General features: G+C 47.1%; 1 protein-coding gene across 1 annotated transcript in view; it reads right to left on the bottom strand.

The window, feature by feature from the left end:
• The window catches only part of TBX15 (T-box transcription factor 15), a 98,941-nt gene that overhangs the window by 18,383 nt on the left and 57,222 nt on the right, over positions 1-23,336 (bottom strand). Inside the window, exons 3-7 of the mRNA XM_083481816.1 lie at positions 23,118-23,219; positions 19,721-19,892; positions 17,700-17,867; positions 15,318-15,382; positions 1,413-1,510 (exon numbers count right to left, since the gene is read on the bottom strand). Of these exons, the coding sequence (XP_083337942.1) occupies positions 1,413-1,510; positions 15,318-15,382; positions 17,700-17,867; positions 19,721-19,892; positions 23,118-23,219 (605 nt within the window). The remainder of the gene's footprint in view (positions 1-1,412; positions 1,511-15,317; positions 15,383-17,699; positions 17,868-19,720; positions 19,893-23,117; positions 23,220-23,336) is intronic.

The raw sequence follows: 23,336 nt of genomic DNA, 5'->3' as shown, positions 1-23,336 counted from the left end.
GCTCAACCCCTCAGCGAGTTAGGGACTTCCCCTGCATGCAAAGACGGGCTCTGACAGATTGAGCAGACAAAACCAATAGTGGGACCAATGGTCAAGAAGGCAGTTTCTGCACGTGTTGTAGAGGGAAATGGGGGGCAGATGGGGCTCGTCAACCTGGGAAGGTAGCCCATCGAGAAAAAGGACCCTGAACCTCTGCTACCTAGAATCATAGAATTATAGAATCATAGAATCATAGAGTTGGAAGAGACCGCAAGGGCCATCGAGTCCAACCCCCTGCCAAGCAGGAAACACCATCAGAGCACTCCTGACATATGGTTGTCAAGCCTCTGCTTAAAGACCTCCAAAGTAGGAGACTCCACCACACTCCTTGGCAGCAAATTCCACTGTCGAACAGCTCTTACTGTCAGGAAGTTCTTCCTAATGTTTAGGTGGAATCTTCTTTCTTGTAGTTTGGATCCATTGCTCCGTGTCCGCTTGTCTGGAGCAGCAGAAAACAACCTTTCTCCCTCCTCTATGTGACATCCTTTTATATATTTGAACATGGCTATCATATCACCCCTTAACCTCCTCTTCTCCAGGCTAAACATGCCCAGCTCCCTTAGCTGTTCCTCATAAGGCATCGTTTCCAGGCCTTTGAACATTTTGGTTGCCCTCCTCTGGACACGTTCCAGTTTGTCAGTGTCCTTCTTGAACCTTGTGGGATATCTTCAGGAGAAGAAAAGGCTAAGGAGTAAACCCTACACAAATCCAGAGTGGAGTCCCCAGGACGGCTGGAAGGCACCTTGTACACCTCCTTCCAGAAACTCCTGCAGCCAAGCTGGTGACAAACGCACTGCTCTGCTTTCCTTTGGACCACATCAGTGAGGCCGAGAGGAAGGTCTTGTCACCTGGGCAGCCCCTACACACTGCCCTGAGGAGGCCACTTCAATTTCTCTTCACCCTTTGAGGAGCACTCCATTGTCTCTCAAGACAGATGGATGCCAACAACATCTGGAGGGATCCAGATTCCCCCAGCCCTGTCCTACTCCAACTGACTGCAATTCTCCCAAGTTTTCAGGCAAAGAGGCCTTTCCTAGGCCTTTCGTCTGAAATCTTGCTTGCTTAAGTGGGAGGTTCAGCTGGGGATCTTCCAAACTCAAAGCACATGTGCCTCTCTCTCCCATACAGGAGGGGTGTTAGCCCAAATATGAACTACCCATACAGAGGGCTTTGCAATGGCTATAAAGTGCCCCTGTTACGAAATCTCCCCTGTTTCTGAAACTAGTAGCTGAACTTTTTCTGGTTTATATCTCTGCACGGCTGTCAAGAGTCCCAGGACTATCAGGGATTCAGCTGGATACCATATGCCCATTAGAGCGGCTCTGCAGTTGCTTCATTGCCACCATTCTGGTGCCCATTATAAAATGGCTCACCTTGCTGTTTTTGCATGGTGGTGAAATCTTCAAAGGTGAGCGTGCGCACGGGAGGCCTCCAGAATGCATATGTTTCCATAATGGCCTCCAGGCCAGTTCTGTGAAATGAAAACAGAGGGAGAGAGACAAGAGAGAGAGAGAGAGAGAGAGAAATGTCAGTGAGCAGGTATAGCCACTTTAATAAATGAGATTATTTCAGCTTTATTGTTCTCTCTGTCAACAGAAACTTTCTGAATTGCTATGTTGTGCACACCTGTGCTTTCTTATTTTATTTTTAATATCACCCATGTTTTTAACGATACAGGTTTTCCCCTTCATATTTTCCTGTTGGCTTCTAAATCATCCACTCCTTTGTGAGAAGCGGCTTTAGTGATTAATTTGGCACTGCCTCTTTGATCAGAAAAACTGATCTTTCCAAGCTGTGCCTCAGACTCTGAACTGGGAAAACCTCTGGAAGGGACATGAATAAATAAAAATTAAACAGCCCATGCAGAAAGTGAGGCAGAAGGTGATGAGCCGGAGGCCACATTCAAGGCCTGTAGCAGAGCTGGAGGCCAAACTCAGAGTTGGCTTAACAGCCTTCATTATTTTCCGCAAAGCTAAAGGAGGACTGGGGAAAGAAACAGCAAGAGAGGTGAGGAGGAATCAGGGGAGACCAGTTAACCTTCCTCCATTACTTGCTCATCCCTCTTTTGTTTTATTTCCTATCGCTGGCCTGCTTTCTTATGGCTCATTAAATTTGAGAATTTGCTCATGTTCCATTTCTGCAGCCCTTGGGTCCCTAGAGACTCTTAAGGGAGCTTGTGTTGCTGCAGCTAAAAAGGTTTCCTGAACATGCATGCCATTGCTCAGTTGACTTTCCAAAGTCACCCCGGAAGTGTGGATGTTTAAAATATATAGCGCCTGGCAAAACTCTGTATTGTAATAGCAAGTTTGAGAGATGAGAAGTTGCTGTACAGTGTTTATTAGCTGCTAAGCTGCTGAGTGTAAGAACAGAAGATGTTTCCACCTTGCAGTCTCACAACAGCACAGGCTATAGCACCACAAAACCCCCAAACCTTTCTGGTTAACGTGAAATCCACATGAGTCGCACAAGGCTCAAGTTGACACAACAATGTGAACTTGCATTGTTAACGCTAACACAGTCCAGAAAGAAACTTTAAACAGAGCTGCTTCACGCATTTGAAAACCAGAAATAATGTTTATTAGCAGTGTGGGGGAAATATGGCTTAAGATCCTCCTTTGGATAAGGGGCCTCTTCGCTTCGGATCACTTAAAACAAGCTCCACTTTGCTTCAGATCCAGGGCAGGGGCTTACTTCAGATTTCCAAACATTAACTATAGCAAGGGAATAAGCATACAGATATAATGTAGTCCAAGAAAACATTTGGACAAGAGCACAAGGTCAGGGAATGTTGGACTGAAACGTCTCCTCTGTTGGAGACAGTAATGTTTCTGGAAATTCCAGAAAGGGATTTTCAGTTGTGCTCAGAACCTATTTGTGAGCATCTAGTTGGCCACTGTTACAGATAGGTAGCCGTGTTGGTCTGCCATAGTCAAAATAAAAATTTCCTTCCAGTAGCACCTTAAAGACCAACTAAGTCTTTACTTAGTTTACTAAGTCTTACTTAGTTGGTCTTTAAGGTGCTACTGGAAGGAATTTTTTATTTTAGTTGGCCACCGTGAGAACAGGATGCTGGCCTAGATGGGCTTGATCCAGCAATGCTCCTCTTTTTGACAACTCACTTCAAACCCTACCACCAAGGGTACTTTAAAGTTAACCTCGGGTATCCATGTTTTCATGGACCTCAGTTACTCTCAAGCAGTAGTAGACCTTGTGGTGGGATGGAGCAGGGCAAGGGCACATTTGGGGCTGAGTAGATATCTCCTGAGAAATCTCTATGTGGGACAAGAAGCTACAGTTAGAACTGGATATGGAACAACTGATTGGTTCAAAATTGGGAAAGGAGTACGGCAAGGCTGTATATTGTCTCCCTGCTTATTTAACTTATATGCAGAATTCATCATGCGAAAGGCTGGGCTGGATGAATCCCAAGACGGAATTAAGATTGCCAGAAGAAATATCAACAACCTCAGATATGCAGATGACACAACCTTGATGGCAGAAAGTGAGGATGAATTAAAGAACCTTTTATTGAGGGTGAAAGAGGAGAGCACAAAATATGGCCTGAAGCTCAACATCAAAAAAAGGAAGATCATGGCCACTGGTCCCATCACCTCCTGGCAAATAGAAGGGGAAGAAATGGAGGCAGTGAGAGATTTTACTTTCTTGGGTTTCATGATCACTGCAGATGGTGATAGCAGTCACGAAACTAAAAGTCGCCTGTTTCTTGGGAGAAAAGCAATGACAAACCTAGACAGCATCTTAAAAAGTAGAGACATCACCTTGCCCACAAAGGTCCGTATAGTTAAAGCTATGGTTTTCCCAGTAATGATGTATGGAAGTGAGAGCTGGACCATAAAGAAGGCTGGTCGCCGAAGAATTGATGCTTTTGAATTCTGGTGCTGGGGGAGACTCTTGAGAGTCCCATGGACTGCAAGAAGATCAAACCTATTCGTTCTTAAGGAAATCAGCCCTGAGTGCTCACTGGAAGGACAGATCATGAAGCTGAGACTCCAATACTTTGGCCACCTCGTGAGAAGAGAAGACTCCTTGGGAAAGACCCTGATTTTGGGAAAGATGGAGGGCACAAGGAGAAGGGGACGACAGAAGATGAGATGGTTGGATAGTGTTCTCGAAGCTAGCAGCATGAGTTTGACCAAACTGTGGGAGGCAGTGGAAGACAGGAGTGCCTGGCATGCTCTGGTCCAGGGGGTCACGAAGAGTCGGACACGACTAAGCGACTAAACAACAACATCCATGTTTTCATGGACCTCTGTCACTCTCAAGCAGTAGTGAACCTTGTGGTGGGATGGAGCAGGGCAAGGGCTCATTTGGGTCTGAGTAGATGCACCAGCAGAATCAACTGGGTACTTCCACTCAGGCCAGACCTCACTGATGCCCCACCTTGGCAAGCTCCAGGGTCACCGGTTTCAGGAAGATGGCTCCATGGCTCTACCCTGCCAAGTGGGCTGCTACTGCATGGAGAACAAGTTTCACAAGATGATATCAGACTTTGATGAAATGGTTGCAGATTTGAATTCCTAACCAAGACTGAAGCTCTTATGCATGACCTGGTCCAAGTGGACTGACTGCCTGCCTGTCAGCTCAGGTTTCCTATTCTCTGCCCTCCCCCCAGTCCTATTGCGGACTAATGTTGTCTGTTCAATCACAAACTCTCATTTTTCTTTCTGTCATTAATGATGGACTGGAAGGAGAAAGAGGGAAACTGTATAGGCCCCATTTCATTTTTTTAAAAACCTAGCCTCTTCAATAGGTCTTCAGAATTTACTGTCTCTTGTTTGAATATCTGTGGGGTTTTTAGGGTGTGTTTTTTTTAGTGCCATTACATTTTATTAATAGGTAATATATTAAATGACCCCATTGTTCCCCCAAAATGGGAAAAGATGTTCCACGTATCTCTTTGTTTCAGTAACTCTTTCCATATGGCCATCCTCCCCCCACCGCATCTGTGTTTTTGCTGTCTTCTGAGTGTTCTTGCAAGAAGCCCATTCCTTGGCATCTGGAATATCTTGCTACATTTTCCACCCCACCTAGCTGATCTGAAAAGCTTTCCCCACCCCCAGTGTACACCGCCAATCTCAGTTGTCAGAAAGCAACTGCATATCTAAACATTTCGCTTCTAATTTGAGAACGCCAAACCTTCTCTGATGGAAAGTAGCGTCTCTCCAAGGCAAAGGGGCCAGGAGAGCAATCTGTCAAAGATTTGTTGCAAAAGTTGGGGAGGATTTGTTTTGGCATATGTCCTAGAGTGTTTTCCAAATAAATTTGGGGTTTTATATGAAATTAAGAGTACACTTTGGTAAAACACACATACACTTTGTCCCTTTCAGCTTAACACTTACAATACCATTTGAATAATCACAATATCCAGCATTCAGCTTAAGCTATGGGTTGGTTCTCACACAAGCAAGTCAAGGATAAAGGTAAAGGGACCCCTGACCATCAGGTCCAGTCGTGACCGACTCTGGGTTGCAGTGCTCATCTTGCTTTATTGGCTGAGGGAGCCAGCGTACAGCTTCCGGGTCATGTGGCCAGCAGGACTAAGCCACTTCTGGCGAACCAGAGCAGCGCACGGAAATGCTGTTTACCTTCCCGCTGGAGTGGTACCTATTTATCTACTTGGACTTTGACGTGCTTTTGAACTGCTAGGTTGGCAGGAGCAGGGACAGAGAAACGGGAGCTCACCCCGTCGTGGGGATTTGAACCGCCAACCTTCTGATTGGTAAGCCCTAGGTTCTGTGGTTTAACCCACAGTGCCACCCGCATCCTAAGTCAAGGATAGAGAGCTGCTTTATTTTTAAGCACTTATACAGAGAAGTTAGCTGGTGTAATATTTTTCTGCTTTTATTTGCAAAGTATCCCTAATGGGGGAATGGCAGCAGAGGCAACAGTGAGGTGGAGCAAATTAGGGGAGCTGAGCAGGAGTGGGGTTAGAAGATGAACATCGTTAGGGAAGGGGCTAGAAAAGAGCACCCTAACAAATGTATTTTAAAACCAGATAGATGAATGAAAACTCTCTGTGAGGATCCAGAGCCTTATTTCTTCTGGTCTTTACATTCATCTCTCTAGAGAAATTAAACAAAATCGGCGCAAATGAGGGGTGTAAAACTCCCCAAAACAAAAACAACCTCCATCTCTGTTTCTCAAGACGCAGGCAAAAAAAGGGGGTATTATTGTTACTGTCAGAGTTGCTCCCAGATCCTAGCTCACAGAGGATCACGCTAGCCAGCGATCATTAAATAAAAGTCTTTATTGGGTTACAGTTTCCATTCTCAAGCTGCTGCGTGCAACTCTACGTCTTATGCTTAGATCGGCGAAGCTCCGTCTGAATCTCCGCCCCTTGTACACCAACTTAATATCCTAGCCCTGCTCCACCTTTTCCGCCTGACTGTTCTTCTCTGGGTCCCTCTGCCCCCCGGGGTCTCTTCCTTCCGGGATTCTTCTGACGCTGACCCCCCGGACCCTCCTGTCTCCTTGCGCCGGGCTTTAGGACCTGGCTCCCTTTCCGGGCTGCCTACTGCGCCACCTTCCTGTGCATTTGAACTTGGCGCGTGCGCCCAACCTTCCACCTTCCGTCTAACCGTCTCTTCGCTCCCCGATGGAGGTGTGGCCACTCCTGACTCGTGCCCTCCCTCCTGTTGTGAGCTGCCAGCGCTTGATCCCTGGCGCCCTTCCTCTTCCCTGCTCTCTGGCGGTGACGCTGGTCCTGATTTCCAACTGCTCCCCTCTGAGTCCCCTCTGGCTCTATCTTCCTGGGGTGTCCCCCTAGTCTCCCCCCTTGCCCTGGCCACTGGTGCTCCTTTCTGTGAATCTTCTGATTCACTGGAAAGACTCGGAGATCTCGGGTCGTCGTCATCACTCATCTTTTCTTCTGCCTCCTCCCCCTCGCTCTCTGTTTCCTCCCTTGCCCTCGCCTCTGCTCCTGAACCCCTGACAGTTACTGTTATCATCAGTGCTTTTTTCCTATTAAAAAATGTTTAGGGGCACTCTCATTTCCCTACTCATATTGAAATACCGCCCCTCAATGAGGCCGAACTTAGATTCACAAAATGTTTAGGGGTATGCGTACCTCCAGAAAAAAACCACTGATGGTGATGGTGATGATGATGATTAGGGTATGAAATATTCAAGGCACATTGAATGCATTTTGTAGAATTATTTCCTTACTTAGCTTGTGCCATGTTGATTACTCAACAACTGTAGCCTGTAGTTCACACTGGCTACCTAGTGCCTCGTTATTTTGTAACTACTCATTTAACGAGAACCTTCGTTCAAATTTCTCCCCTAGCATATTAAATCCAGCCAAGCTGTGGCATTATCTGTACTAGAGATATCTGGTAGAGATAATACCACCGCTTGGCTGGATTTAAGACGCTAGAAGAGAGATCTGAACCTCTGGTTCTCTCTTGTTCTCTCTCCCTCCATCTCTCCCTCCCTCCAGGTCAAGCACCCCAGCGAACCACTAGGTTAAGTTTGTTTTGTGGAGTAGTACATTTCGGTTGGTGTTCCCAAGCCACCAATTAATTCAGCCAGGTTTTATAGGGTTGTGCAGGGTTCTACCCAGAAAAAAGGGGGAGGGTTGAGGGTTGGTAGAATTTATGAGCAAATAAAAACCATGGCTTTAATCCAGTGCGCAGTTAAGCGTGCTTAAGCCCGTTGACACCAATGGGAACCGGCATGCCTAACTCGGTGTTGGAGCCCGCCCCATAGCTTTCTAAATGGACAGCAAACTATGCTTTTAATGGCAACGTTACACCGTGTGAATGCTGCAGTAGCTAATAAAAAGAAACAAAACCTGGAGACTGCGGGGGAGAGAAGGCCTCAATTATCCCAGGATAAAGTGTGGGGGAGAGACACAGTTTCTAAAAGGAAAGGCTTGATGAAAGAGGATACCAATATTGTAATCCTTTTTGATTGTTTGCTACTCGTTTTTCAGCCCTGGAGGAGTTTTGAAGAAAGGAAAGTTTGTAATGGAAGGCAAAAGTCATGGGTGCCCCCCCAGAGTGGGGAAGAATAGCTGTTGATCCCCCTCAGATGAGACGCAGTCCCCAGATTCCGAGCTTGCTTGCTTCAAATAATAATAACATAATAATAATAATAATAATAATAATAATAATAATAATAATAATAATAATAATAATAGTTTTTGCCCTTGTAATTATGGATATTTATTGCCACTTTTCCTTTGTGGTGATCAAGGAGGGACCCACAGCTCTCCACAACCCCATTTTACCCTCACAACAACAACCCCTGGGAGGTAACTTAGTTGATCAAACACTAGAGATTTTAATAGCCAGCATTTTGGTTGTTGAAAATTTGCTTTAGTGTTTGATCAGTTGAAACTTTAGTAATAATAATAAAAAAATATTATTTATACCCCGCCCATCTGGCTGGGTTTCCCCAGCCACTCTGGGTGGCTTCCAACAGAATATTACAAACACGATAAAACGTCAAACATTAAAAACTTCTCTAGACAGGGCTGCCTTCATATGTCTTCTAGAAGTCAGATACTATACAGTGGTGCCTCACAAGACAAAAAGAATCCGTTCTGTGATTCTCTTCGTCTAGCGGTTTTTTCGTCTTGCGAAGCAAGCCCATTGAAGGATTAGCGGATTAGCGCTATTAGCGGCTTTTAGCGGCTTTTAGCGGCTTATCTGCTGATCGGATCAGCTGATAGGCGGCTTAGCGGCTTAGAAAAGGGGGGAGGGGAAAAAACCAGCAGGAACTCGCAAGACATTTTCGTCTTGCGAAGCGAGCCCATAGGAAATTCGTTTTGCGAAGCACCTCCAAAACGGAAAACTCTTTCGTCTAGCGAGTCTTCTGTCTTGCGAGGCATTCGTCTTGCGGGGCACCACTGTAGTTGTTTATTTCCTTGACATCTGATGGGAGGGCATTCCACAGGGCGGGTGGCTATGTTTTTAAAAAACAACAACATTTTTTTAAATAAAACTGAGATGGCTCAGTCAGTAGAGCATGATGCTCTTAATCTCAAGGTCATGGGTTCAAGCTGCAAACTGGTCAAAAGATTCCTGCATTGGAGGCAACTGGACCAGATGACCCTCACAGTCCCTTCCAGCTCTATGATTCCATGATTACCGTATTTTTCGCCCTATAAGACGCACCGGCCCATAGGACGCACCTAGTTTTCAGGGGGGGAAATCAAGGAAAAAAAATATGATTCCCCCCCCCCCCGCAGCTCTGGGAGCAGCGGACAGGCTGCACGCAGCCTGTGCGCTACTCCAAGACCTTCTCCCTGCTTTTGCGGGAGGTGGCGGAATTCCCCCACCTCCCGCAAAAGCCCACAGGAGCCCCACTTGACTCCTGTGAGCTTTTCGACTAGGAGGGAGAAGGGACTGATTCGGCCAGTCAGTCCCTTCTCCCTCCTTGGGGAAAAGCCCCCAAGAGCCGCTTGCTCTTTAAAGGGTGCACGGCTCCTGCAGGCTTTTCTAGGAGGTGGGGAATTCCCCCACCTCCTAGAAAAGCCGGGGAGCCCCTTTAAAGAGCACACGGCTTTTGCGGGCTTTTGCGGGAGGTGGGGGAATTCCCCCATCTCCCGCAAAAGCCCAAAGGAGGGAGAAGGGACTGATTCGGCTAGTCAGTCCCTTCTCCCTCCTTGGGGAAAAGCCCCCAAGAGCCGCTTGCTCTTTAAAGGGTGCACGGCTCCTGCAGGCTTTTCTAGGAGGTGGGGGAATTCCCCCACCTCCTAGAAAAGCCGGGGAACCCCTTTAAAGAGTGCACGGCTTTTGCCTGCTTTTGCAGGAGGTGGGGGAATTCCCCCATCTCCTGCAAAAGCCCGCAGGAGGGAGAAGGGACTGATTCGGCCAGTCAGTCCCTTCTCCCTCCTTGGGGAAAAGCCCCCAAGAGCGGCACACTCTTTAAAGGGTGCACGGCTCCTGCAGGCTTTTCTAGGAGGTGGGGGAATTCCCCCCCTCGTAGAAAAGTCAGCAGAAGCCGCGGAGCCCCTTTAAAGAGCGCGCGGCTTTTGCCTGCTTTTGCGGGAGGTGCGGGAATTTCCCCATCTCCCGCAAAAGCCCAAAGGAGGGTTGGAGAGTAGCGGCAAGGCGTCGCGCGCCTTCCCGCTGCCCCCCATCCTCTGGGGCTGGCGATGGGGGAAGCGCTGCTTTCCCCACCGCCAGCCTCAAACCCGGGTTAGAGAGCAGCGGCAAGGCGTCGCGCGCCTTCCCGCTGCCCCCCATCCTCTGGGGCTGGTGATGGGGGAAGCGCTGCTTTCCCCACCGCCAGCCTCAAACCCGGGTTGGAGAGCAGCGGCAAGGCGTCACGCGCCTTCCCGCTGCCCCCCATCCTCTGGGGCTGGCGATGGGGGAAGCGCTGCTTTCCTCCACCGCCAGCCTCAAACAGCAGACTCTCCTGGCTTCAGCGGAAGCAACGCGAAGCCTCCGGAGCGCAAGCTTCGGAGGCTTCGTGTTGCTATCGCTGAAGCCAAGGAGTCTGCATTCGCCCCATAAGACGCACCCACATTTCCCCTTCATTTTTGGAGGGGAAAAAGTGCGTCTTATAGGGCGAAAAATACGGTACATCTCCCTATTATTACAGGATGAGAGCCCAGAAGTCACATATTCAGTCGGCAGATTTTGCGCTGCCATGATAGATATTCAATGAAGAATGCTATGCTGCAATTCAATCCTATTTGCCCATATTGTTAGATCCGCCCTTCTGAAGCCCACCCCATATAGCTGTGTTAATCAATCTTTAAATTTCTTATAAATTTTTACTCACCCATTATCTATGCTTAATTAAGTATTCTGTGTATATGTTTAAATCTACATTTGGTTCTTGCTCCCATTTATTTAACAATTATTCGCTTAGATTCATACTGTTATGCTATTTATTTAGATGTTTTGCTCAAGTACGTAATAAAGTACTTGAACTTGAACAAATAATTTGGGCACTTGTGTTTTCAATGCCTTCTGTGTAATTGGCACCACTGTTTATACACCAATGCCCAACTCTTTCTGCTGTCCACACAACAATATTTATGATCACTTTTTTTGATGTTTACTGGCTTTCTGTTTATGTATCTTTCATGTTACTTGTAAACTGCCTTGTGAGGATTTGCATCCAGAAAGGACGGATATATATAATTACAATGAGGGAGAGTGTGTGTGTGTGTACATGCATGTACACACATACATACTAGGGTTGCCATATTTTGAAGAGCAGAAAGGAGGACACATTTGCCGGCTTCTGCTTTTGACTATGGATCACTATGACGACTGTCATTTTACGTACCCTAATACACACACTGTATGGCGATGGTGAGAAACATATAATAGTAGTAAAAAAAAAAAAATCTGGGTGAATTGAGAATAATCACGGAGCCCCCTGCTGGTACTGTACAAAGCTAACTACGACGCTGAAAATTGTGGCGAAAGAAAGACGACAAGGATGATTCAAAGTACACAGTGGGGTTATATACGCTTGAAATGTATATCAATTTTATAGCAATTAAGCTGTCATGGCTCTCCCACTGCCTCCCAAAATCCTGGGAACTGTAGTATGTCCTCCATTTGAGAGCCTTGCCATTCTCTTGGCTGATTTGATTGACATCCTACGCTTTTTTAAAATGGGGTGGTGGAGGAAGGGGAGTAATGGGTTGTTGTTTTTAGTTTAATTATATATTTTGTGGTTTTATATTTTGATTTTGTTCTGTGAACGGCCCTGAAACCTCTGGGTATAGGGTGGTATTTAAATTCAATAAATCATCATAATAATAATTCTCCCCCACTATAGTCCCCTGATTCTCCAGGTGAGGGAAGGGCTGTTGAACAAAATTAATGTCTATGTAATGCAATAGAAAACCTCTTCAGGACAGCTTTATTCTGCCTTTCCCTTTAGCCCCTCCACCCAATTTCTCCGCAGAAGGCCTCCGAGAATTACAGCATCTCGTTGGCTGAACCCTGCAACAAAATCTTGGCAGGATCTTCGTTAACGCTCACAACTATTTGTGTGGCTTTCCTGCAATAAGCCCCCCAGGGCAGCTTTCTTAAATGTGTAATACCTTAAAGATTTCAGTTCCGTTTGACGTCAGCAGAAAGCTGCGCTGAGCTCTCCGCAGCCACAGCCGTGTAGCAATTTCCTGCCCTGTACCTAATGTTAATGAGCCACAAGTTTCTGTGATTCCCAGAGTTTTTTTGGGGGGGGGGGAGGAGTCCAACCGCACCAGGCCAAAAGCTTGTGGATGTCTCATTCAGATGCTGGACTTCGACCCCCCAGCCACATGTTCATGGACCACTCATCACTCACAAGCACCTTCAGACCTGCTGGATGCAGTTAATTTATTTACACAAACTTCCCTGGCCCTTCCCAATTTTCCCCAAACAAGGCTCTTGAATCTATCAGTCCTCCTGAGACCCATGCTTCATCAGGGAAGGGACAAATCCCTCCAGCCCATCCTAGAAATTATTTTCAGAAATGACTCATTTCCCAGATGCACGGGAAGTTCATCCAAACTCCAGACTGAGTTCAGATTGGACTCCTAGGCCTAATAGTGATTATATCATCATCGTATACCAGAACTGTGGGGTGTAATCCACCGGGAGAAGTCAAATACAACATTCCTTGTTTTGCTAGAGTGGACATGCAAGGGAATGTTTGGTTCAGCCAGTCGAAACTTCCTGTTCCTCCTGGCCTGCAGCATCCTTCCTTGCATGTGACTAGTGGGTGGGTGTGGCCTTTCCAGACTTGGTAAAAGGCCAAGGCATGCTGCCACTCTCTCTCTCTTTTCCATCTTCCTTTCATCCTGTCAACTTCCTGGAATGAACTGCTGGCTGCCAGCCAAGCAGTCCCCCAGGTTATCTCCCATATGGGGTAAACCTGTTTGTACAGGTTTGTAAATTTGAGCCTAAGGGCTGCCTTCGGGATAATAATAATAATAATAATAATAATAATAATAATAATAATAATAATTTATTATTTATACCCCGCCCATCTGGCTGGGCCTCCCCAGCCACTCTGGGCGGCTTCCATAAAACCAAGAATACAGTAAAATCACACGTTAAAAACTTCCCTGAACAGGGCTGCCTTAAGATGTCTTCTGAATGTCAGGTAGTTGTTTATCGCTTTGACATCTGCTGGAAGGGCGTTCCACAGGGCGGGCGCCACTACCGAGAAGGCCCTCTGCCTGGTTCCCTGTAGCTTTGCTTCTCGCAATGAGGGAACCGCCAGAAGGCCCTCGGCGCTAGACCTTAGCGTCCGGGCAGAACGATGGGGGTGGAGACGCTCCTTCAGGTATACTGGACTGAGGCCGTTTAGGGCTTTAAAGGTCAGCACCAACACTTTGAATTGTGCTCGGAAACGTACTGGGAGCCAATGTAGGTCTTTCAAGATCGGTGGATCACACTGTGCTCTGCCTGATCATGAGTAAACTTACTTTTTATTGCTTATGAATAAGACTGTGGTGTCTTTATTATTTTAGGAGGGATTCAAGGGGTCTTACCAGGAAAATATTAGAACACATTTCGGTCTGGACAAGCCAGATTGAATTGTCTTAAGAAACCCACACGAGTTTGCAACTAGTTTTCTGCCGTGTAAAGGGGAATGCACTCTGCTGAGTAAAGGAACTTGCTAGCGCAAGTTAGGAAGGATATTGATAAACAATATATCCTCTCCTGCCACCCTGAACATTCCCACAAGAACCAACTGATGAAGCCTTCCTTGGCCTTCAGACTATGACTTTCCTTGACACCACCTCTCATATTGTGTTGCGCTACTTGCTAGAAGCATCTTAAAATGCAGAGACATCACCTTGCAAACAAAGGTCCGTATAGTAAAAGCTCTGGTTTTCCCAGTAGTGATGTATGGAAGTGAGAGCTGGACCATAAAGAAGGCTGATCGCTGAAGAATTGATGCTTTTGAATTATGGTGCTGGAGGAGACTCTTGAGAGTCCCATGGGCTGCAAGAAGATCCAACCTCTCCATTCTGAAGGAAATTAGCCCTGAGTGCTCACTGGAAGGACAGATCCTGAAGCTGAGACTCCAATACTTTGGCCACCTCATGAGAAAAGAAGACTCCCTAGAAAAGACCCTGATGTTGGGAAAGATGGAGGGCACTAGGGGAAGGGGACGACAGAGGACGAGATGGTGGGACAGTGTTCTGGAAGCTACCAGCATGAGTTTGACCAAACTGCGGGAGGCAGTGGAAGACAGGAGGGCCTGGCGTGCTCTGGTCCAGGGGGTCATGAAGAGGCGGACACGACTAAACAACTAAACAACAACAACTTGCTAGAAGGCAGCAAGGAGAGCTGTATCCATGGCAATGTGGGTTTCACTGTGTACCAAGTCCTGGAGGCCTCTTATGAGCCTGGAGGGTCTGGTCCAGAATTGATCCCTGGGAGACGATGCCTAAAATCCCAGAGTTAGACCTCCCCCCACAACACACACGCTTCAAGCTTTTCCACCATCTGCAATGTTCACTGGATCAGAAATCCAAAAGAACTACCAAACCACGCAGACTTGCCCAAATAAGAGAGGAAATCTAGCACCCTCCAGATGTTTGGGTCTGAAGTTCACATCAGTCCCAGTCGGCAGGGCCTATGGGAGTTGTAGTCCAAAACGTCTGAAGTTAGGGAAGGGCATCTTCTGGTCTTGATAGCAGAAAGACCACACACACTTATGAGCCTACAAGATTCTAAGCAGCGAGGCTGCAGTCATTCTGCTCCCACTAGTGGGGTGGATGGCATAGCATGGTGAAGAGGAAAGCAATCACTGGGCTAGGAAATCAGCATCTGTTTCCAAAAGCGTTGTGAAGAATTAGAACCATCAAGCTCGGGCAACCTGATCAGAATCACCCACTGAAACTAGGGCAATTAAAGCAGCACGGCAGCCTATATCTGTTCTGTACACTGCCCTCCCCAAAGCATATAACCTGGTCCAGCGATTCATGCACATAGCATTGGCTATGAACAAGGATCTGAGAGGGGAATCACCCAGCAGATTTATTTATTTCATAACATTCATATATTGCTTGATTGTAAAAGAGCAGAGCAGAGCAGATGGTAAGTGTCATTAGATTTGATATCAGTCACGTCTTGGGGAGGAGCGAATGTGACTGGTACAAATAAAACTGACCACAGCCATGTTTGAAGATGCAAGTGAATCCATCTGCTGCCCCAGATGCTGATTCCAGGGTCTTTTAACTACATAAAGTGCCACATTGTGCCTGGGGACCTGCTCCAGCACCGTGGCCAGAGAAGGATGATGCAATAAAGGAAATCAGGGGTGATTAAAGGGACTCCTCTTACCTGTTTCTTCCAGAATCCCTGAACCCTTTTGCAAATGGATTCCGGTCAATTTTTAATCGTGTAATCTGTAACAGAATGTAAATTAACTTAGATTCTATGGAGAATATTTCATTCCTTAACACTTTGCATAGCTTTGATCATTCCACAATTACTCTTCTTTTCATTGGTGCTTCATGCCATTTCACACGGTCCCCCAGTTAAACAGTTTGCAGTTGAGTTAGGGGCATGCGCAATGAATGATTGCTTCCATAAATGGTAAATTAACAGTTCTATGTCACTGTAAATTCTGGGTTGCATTCAATTGCATTTTATTCAGAATTAAATTACACACACACACCTTGTATTGTATATTGTGTTGTGTGTGTGTGTGTGTGTGTGTGTGTGTATTTGTTTCTTCAACTTGTAAATCAGCTATCCCTGATCAATACCCCTTGCTCTTCCTAAAATCCCATGTCGTTTATTCTATGAGACCTTTAGGCATCCCTGCCACCTTCATCTACAGCACTGTTTCCCAAACTTGGGTCTCCAGCTGTTTTTTGGACTACAACTCCCATCATCCCTAGCTAGCAGGACCAGTGGTCAGTGATGATGGGAACTGTGGTCCAAAAACAGCTGGAAACGCAAGTTTGGGAAACACTGATCTATAGCTAAAATGAAGACTGCATTTGCTCACACCTAACCATATTTATCCTTCCCTCCGCTCCTTTTATCATTTCTCCTTGATATGCTGTGTTGGCTTTTAGGAGGTTATGTTGCTATAAAAATAGCAAATCTCAGAAAAGCATTCTATCTTCAAAGCTGCAATTGGTGTTTCTAGATTTCCATCTCTCTCGTATCTTGGTATTTGTTTTTCCAACTACAGTGAGCTCAAGAAAGCAGCAAAGTCCTTTGCATGTCAGCTGTTTCTGGGAGAATGGCAAAGTTCACAGACGGCAATTCCTACTTTAGCCTGTCCTGTTCAGGAATTTGCTGAACAATGCCCGGTGGCATTAAAATTGGAACCAGCATACATTACTTTGTAGGATCTATAGTACAGGGCAAAGAGTTTTGATCTTGTCAGGGGACCGAGTAAAGAAAACAGATTGTGCTTTCATATGCTTTAAGCTACATACTATGTAATGACACTGCGCATCTTACATCGCAGCTGGCTGACCTCACAAGAGAGAGATTTCATGAAGGATTTGGGAAAAGAAAACAGATACCCATTATGAGGAAAGCCTGCTCTCAACCCGTGAACACTTCCCCATGTTTTCCTGAGTTCCTAACGCGAACAATTTTTTAATAGCTGTGTAAGTAGCTTAAAGTCATAAAGTCGCAGAAAGGGTTTCTTTGTCTTCTGCAAAATTCAGCGTGTATTTACGATTTTGAGATTTGAAATATACATATGTAGTCGAAACGCTGTTGGGCTATCTTGACATTAATGTTAGGTCGGTTCCTACTGGAATTCTTCCAAAGACTTAATATTTCCATATCAACAGCCTGTAAACTCAACTGTCCATGTTGCAAATCTCCTTCTGTTCCTGATTTATGACAAATTCTGTTCCTCTGTGGAATTTGTGTGTGGGGTTTTTTTTTCCACAAGTTGGGTTACACCACCTGTCTTTTTCTTTCAAAGCTAACTTATGCTGTCATTTTCGCTTGCTCTGCTGACTTATTGCTGAGACCACCACTCTGCTCCTGCAATGTAACAGTACTTGGCTTGTTGTGACACTTTTGCTGATAGATTTGTTTATAAATGTATTAATTTAGTGGGCCATAGTTTGGCACAAAGGGACGCAGGTGGCGCTGTGGGTAAAACCTCAGCGCCTTGGGCTTGCCGATCGCATGGTCGGCGGTTCGAATCCCCGTGGCGGGGTGAGCTCCCGTCTTTCGGTCCCAGCTCCTGCCCACCTAGCAGTTCGAAAGCACCCTTAAAAGTGCAAGTAGATAAATAGGTACAGCTCCGGTGGGAAGGTAAATGGTGTTTCTGTGTGCTGCGCTGGTGCCGGCTCGCCAGAGCAGCTTCATCACGCTGGCCACGTGACCCGGAAGTGTCTGCGGACAGCGCTGGCCCCCGGCCTCTTAAGTGAGATGGGCGCGCAACCCTAGAGTCGGACATGACTGGCCCGTACGGGCAGGGGTACCTTTAGCTTTTAGTTTGGCACAGACCAGTGGCGTAGTGTGGGTTGTCAGCACCCGGGGCAAGGCAAGTAATTTGCGCCCCCTAACCCGTGGATTTGCGCCCCCTAACCCTAACCCCCAGATGTTGCACCCGGTGCAGCCGGGCCCCCCTGCACCCCCCACGCTACGCCACTGGCACAGACAGCATAGCTTTCATTTAAGAGCAGATCGAAACCTGTTCGGCGGTTAACAGATGGGCTGCTAGATCATCTTTTTCATTACCTGCTGGTTCTGATAAGCAGTGACGGTGGTAAAGACAGTCTCTGGGAAGTTGAAGGTTTTCACCCCATCCCCTGTGGGGACTGGCTTCGTGGGAGACAGGTCACTGCTGAAGTCTTTGCGGATAACATGGACGCGGGGCTGATACTTGTGCATTGAGTGCAGGATTATCTTTGGGAAAACAGAGGAAAGGCAAGGGAGATTTACTTGAAATGCGCCATTCTAAAAATTTCAGAGCTGGTATTTGGGGATGGGTACTGAACAAATGACTCCCAAACTAGTAGCCTGATAAGGATAGAATTATACTACAGTGGTACCTTGGGTTACATACGCTTCAGGTTACATACGCTTCAGGTTACACACTCCACTAAGGTAGAAATAGTGCTTCAGGTTAAGAACAGAAATCGGGCTCCGGTGGTGCAGCGGCAGCAGGAGGCCCCATTAGCTAAAGTGGTGCTTCAGGTTAAGAACAGTTTCAGATTAAGAACGGACCTCCGGAACGAATTAAGTACTTAACCCGAGGTACCACTGTACTGTATAATAATAATGATAATAATAATAAAAATACCCTGAGCAATCTGGCTGGATTGCCCCAACCACTCTAGGCAGCTTCCAACGCATATAAAAACATAGTAAAATATCAAACATTAAAAACTTCCTGATACAGGACGGCCACCTTCAGATGTCTTCTAAACGTCAGATAGTTGTTTATTTCCTTGACATCTGATGGGAGGGCGTTCCACAGGGTGGGCACCAATACTGAGAAGGCCCTCTGCCTTCTTGGAGTGAGAGAACCTCCAGAAGGCCCTCAGAGGTGGACCTCAGCATCCAGGCTGAATGATGGGGGTGGAGACGCTTTAAAGGTCAGCACCAACACTTGGAATTGTGCTCAGAAACAAACTGAGAGGCTGTGTAGATCTTTTAGAACCAGTGTTTTATGTTCCCTGCAGTCACTCCCAGTCCCCAGTGGAGCTACAGTGGTACCTCTGGATGCACACAGGATCCGTTCCGGAGCCCCGTTCACATCCTGAAGTGAACGTAACATGCGCCTGCACATCTGCGCCTGCACGGGTCATGTTTTGCCACTTCCGTGCATGCGCTGACGTAATTTTGAGCGCATGTGCGAGCGGCAAAACCCAGAAATAACGCATTCCGTTTCTTCCAGGTTGCCGCAGAGCGCAACCCGAAAACGCTTAACCTGGAGCGTATTCCTCCCGAGGTATGACAGTAGTCCCTAAACCTTCTCACCGTTGGCTGCCAGTGTCCAGGGTGGGACAGCATGCACACACTGGGCAGGGGGACACCAGCCCAGTCCTCTCTGCCAGTATGACCCCACCCCCACTGGAGCAAAGCAGGGCTTCCCTGAGCCGCCTTCTCACCCATGCAGGGGGGAGTCCAACTGGATGACATGACCCTTGGTGGCTGGAAAGGAGCACTGGGCTAGGCCTGCATGGGGGCACCACACACACACACACACACACACACACACACACACACACACTGTGCCCCAGCCTTCCTATGGCCCTGCAGGAAGAGCAGAAACTGCACCTTGAAGGCAGTGGCGGAGAAAACTGATCGGGCACCTGGGACGGCGCATATACCTTGTGCCCAGGGGTGGGGCCAACTGCCCGCAGGGAGGGGCAGGACGCTCCACAGGGCTTCCGAGGATTCTGCCTGCCTCCTCCCACTCAGCCGCCCTACAGCTGAGGGGGAGGCGGGGGGGGGACTGTTGGGGCAGCACGGAGCCTGCAGGTGCCCAAGTCACCGCGTCACTCCCAAGAGAGACGCATGGCTCGGGCACGCTGCAGGCCCCACGATGAGTGCCGCCCAGCATTTTGTCACCCCCCTCAGTGGTGACACCCAGGGCTGCCCGCCCCCTCCGCACCCCCCTTCCTCTGCCCCTGCTTGGAGGAAGGGCTTTGAGCTAAGGAATACATCCCTGTCGTGTGTGGTGCCCAGAGCTGGAAGGGGCAGGTCTGAAGCAAAAGGCTAGAGAAATGGGAATGTGCTTCTTAATAACTTACATGGCCTTGGTCGTCTAGCTCGTTGTTGGTCAGTTTGAGTTTGTCAAAACTGACAACCTGCCGCATCCAGGTGTCCCCGGACGCCAGCGAGTCGGGGTGAATATAAACCCTTGGAGGCACAGGGGAGTCTGCGTTGCCCGCTACCATCCACTTGGAGCTGTGGTACACATACCTGCGAGAGACGAGGATGTGAGAAAGGAGGCTTTATTATTCAAAGTGCAGACACAGAGAACACCTGTAGTCCCCCTCCCCTTAAGAGCTTTCCTTCTGCACTCACCCAACAGCGTTCAGGCTCAGGTTATATGCACAGGAAGGAAGCCATGTGCTTCATCTTTAATGGAAACCAGATGATACCTGGAACCAGTTCCTCCCTTTTGCATCTCTATTAATCCTCTTTTCCAATTACTGTCCCTAGAAAACTTTGCACATGGGACAGACTAATTGGTTAACCCTACTAATCCACAGATGAAAGCCTTTAGAGATATAATAGGAATATTTCATTACTTGCAGATGACTCTTCTAACACACTCTGCACCTGCAAATGCCATTTGCTTCTCCGTTTACACAGCGGAGGTCCCATGATTTCATCTCTAAAAATCCTTAGTTCAGACTCCATTTCTGTGTGCTGCAACACTGTCCATGAACATTTTAGTGTCCACCCTGTTATCTTGATCGTAATCTGCTTCAACTGCTTTTAATATAGTATATTTAAATTGTTCTAACCCGCCCTGAGATCTCATGGTGAAGGGCGAGTAAATATATATATAACTGATGAAGAGGATAGCAAGCTGAAAGTTTTCTATTCAGTGAAAGTTACTAACATCAGAATCCGCACCCAAAATCTGCTGGAATGAGAGAGTTTGAAATGGGGAGGTCTTGGGCTTTCCCAGTTGAGTCAGAGCTCAGCCAAGCTTACACCAGAGTGAGACCCTCACCCCAGCTGTGCCGGAGATACACTGGTCTAAATATACAACTTGGCTCAATGACGACTCAGCCAATGGAACTTAAGTCAGCATAACTTACTCTGCTGTAACTCCCCAAATAGGGGGCGTGGCTGGGCTGGGACCAGGAGAGAGTTACACCTATTCCAAACCCATACTCCTGATCAGAGTATGAAATCAAATCAAATCAAAATCTTTGCCAGCATAAGGTAAAAGCACCTACATACATAAGTAAAGGTAAAGGTAAAGGGACCCCTGAACATTAGGTCCAGTCGTGGCCGACTCTGGGGTTGCTGCGCTCATCTCGCTTTATTGGCCGAGGGAGCCGGCGTTCAGCTTCCGGGTCATGTGGCCAGCATGACTAAGCCACTTCTGGCGAACCAGAGCAGTGCACGGAAACGCCGTTTACCTTCCTGCCGGAGCAGCACCTATTTATCTACTTGAACTTTGACGTGCTTTTGAACTGCTAGGTGGGCAGGAGCAGGGACCGAGCAACGGGAGCTCACCCCGTCGCGGGGTTTCGAACCACCGACCTTCTGATCGGCAAGTCCTAGGCTCTGTGGTTTAACCCACAGCACCACCTGAGAGCATGCTAAATAAGCAACAGGGCAATTATAGAGGTAGGGGGTACACATTCCCATTCTCTCAATTATGATAGTCCAGAATAAAATCAAAGCATGTAAGGTACATAAATCAAACGAAATATAAACTTTGTAGGGGTGAACCTTCAGTTGTGTGGCACACACCTTCCTCCAATATATGTAGCACAATATCTGGCGACGGGGTATGTTATATCAGGGTTTACACCTTGGAGCAGTAAAGAGATAGAGAACTGCTCTGTGTATCCTGGGAATTTGTGTATTATTGGCAGAATGAAGCTGGCACATATATTTGTATAATACTGGCGGGTGGGGGGGCATGTTCAATTGTTTCTGTTTGCTCAGAGCCACAGGGGAGGAGAATGAAATAGGAGTTACTTGCAGCAAGGTAAGCAGTGCTTTTTTCTTTAAAAAAATGTTTAAGGGTACTCTCATTTTCCTACTCATATTGAAATACTGCCCCTCAATGAGGCCAAACTTAGATTCACAGAATGTTTAGGGGTATGGGTACCCCTGTGTCCTCCCAGAAAAAAAGCACGGAAGTGTCAGGGACTGGTCAGAGGAGGAATGGTGGAGGAGGAAGAGGAAGACAGTATAGATTTATAACAGGGGTTTGAAGAAGGTTGCAGCTCAGAGGCAGATGAGGGGGAATGTTGGGAAATCATGGGAGAGCCAGAGGAACGCCTGGGTGACATGTTGTCATTAGAAAGCATCCCAGACCCTCCATCTCCCAGAATCTGGTGAGTCTTAAAAGTAGGAGAGCAAAGAGCTCAAAGACAGAGGGCAAATAGTGGCACCCACAGAGGAGGTGACGATGATGATGATGAATGAAGAGGTGGGAGAGACAGGGTGTGTGGAGATTCACTCAGGACAACGCCATTATCCAAGAGGCTGCGTTCTACAGCCTCTCTCTGTAAAGATTTAAATAAAAAAGGACTGGAAGAAACTTTTCCTTGTCTTTATACTTTCCTGGGCAACCAGCCGGGAGCTGCTGACAGCATCCTGACAGTAAGTTAAGACAATCTAAGGTCTGCCAGTTCCCTATAGTTAGAATTGTGTGTGTCAGGTCTACATTACTGGACCTAATGCTCCCATGGGAACAAATTTATATGGCTGTAAATCTATCTATTCCATTATTATTATTATTATTATTATTATTATTATTATTTATTATTTATACCCCGCCCATCTGGCTGGGCTTCCCCAGCCACTCTGGGCGGCTTCCAAAAGAATATTAAAATACTATAATACATCAAACATTAAAAGCTTCCTGAAACAGGGCTGCCTTCAGATGTCTTCTAAGAGCCTGGTAGTTGTTGTTCTCTTTGACATCTGGTGGGAGGGTGTTCCACAGGGAAGGCGCCACTACCGAGAAGGCCCTCTGCCTGGTTCCCTGTAACTTGGCTTCTCGCAGTGAGGGAACTGCCAGAAGGCCCTCGGTGCTGGACCTCAGTGTCCGGGTAGATCGATGGGGGTGGAGACGCTCCTTCAGATATACTATTATTATTATACTATATTATTATTATTGTTGTTGTTGTTGTTGTTGTTGTTGCTTTTTCTGGGGGGACACAGGGGTACACATAACCCCTAAACATTTCTAAAGAAAAAAAGCACTGGTGATGGTGGTGAATTAATATACGTGTGTGTGAGAGAGAGAGAGCGTGTGTGTGTGCACTATTTTTTTAACCAGGTGTGTTATGGCACACTCCAATTCACATCCAAACATCTCTCTTCTCTTTTAAAAAGCAATTCTGACCCTTTGGGGTCTGGCGCTGAGCTTTCTCTCTTGCTCGCTCAGGCTCTCTGGTTCTCAATGGAGCACTTAGTTAATAGTTCCCATTCTTTAGCAGCTCTTACCTGTACCTCTTGTTATCCACAGGCACAATGTCCATCGCGATGTAATACTGCTGATGGGGGTCCAGTCTGGTAATCTTCACTCTCATTGCAGGAAACATTCTCCTAGAAATATGAAGGTTGAAAAGGAAGGAGGAAAGTGGTCAACGTAGTCATCCTGATGAGCCTAAGAGAGCTGCTCTGTTGAGACAGAACTGTGCAGGGGCCTACAGATTATGGCTG

Source organism: Podarcis liolepis (assembly GCF_965112155.1).
Source record: "Podarcis liolepis genome assembly, chromosome: 17".
Taxonomy (NCBI): Eukaryota; Metazoa; Chordata; class Lepidosauria; order Squamata; family Lacertidae; genus Podarcis; species Podarcis liolepis.
The sequence above is the reverse complement of the archived record's forward strand: the minus strand, read 5'-3'. Positions and strand labels throughout refer to the sequence as shown.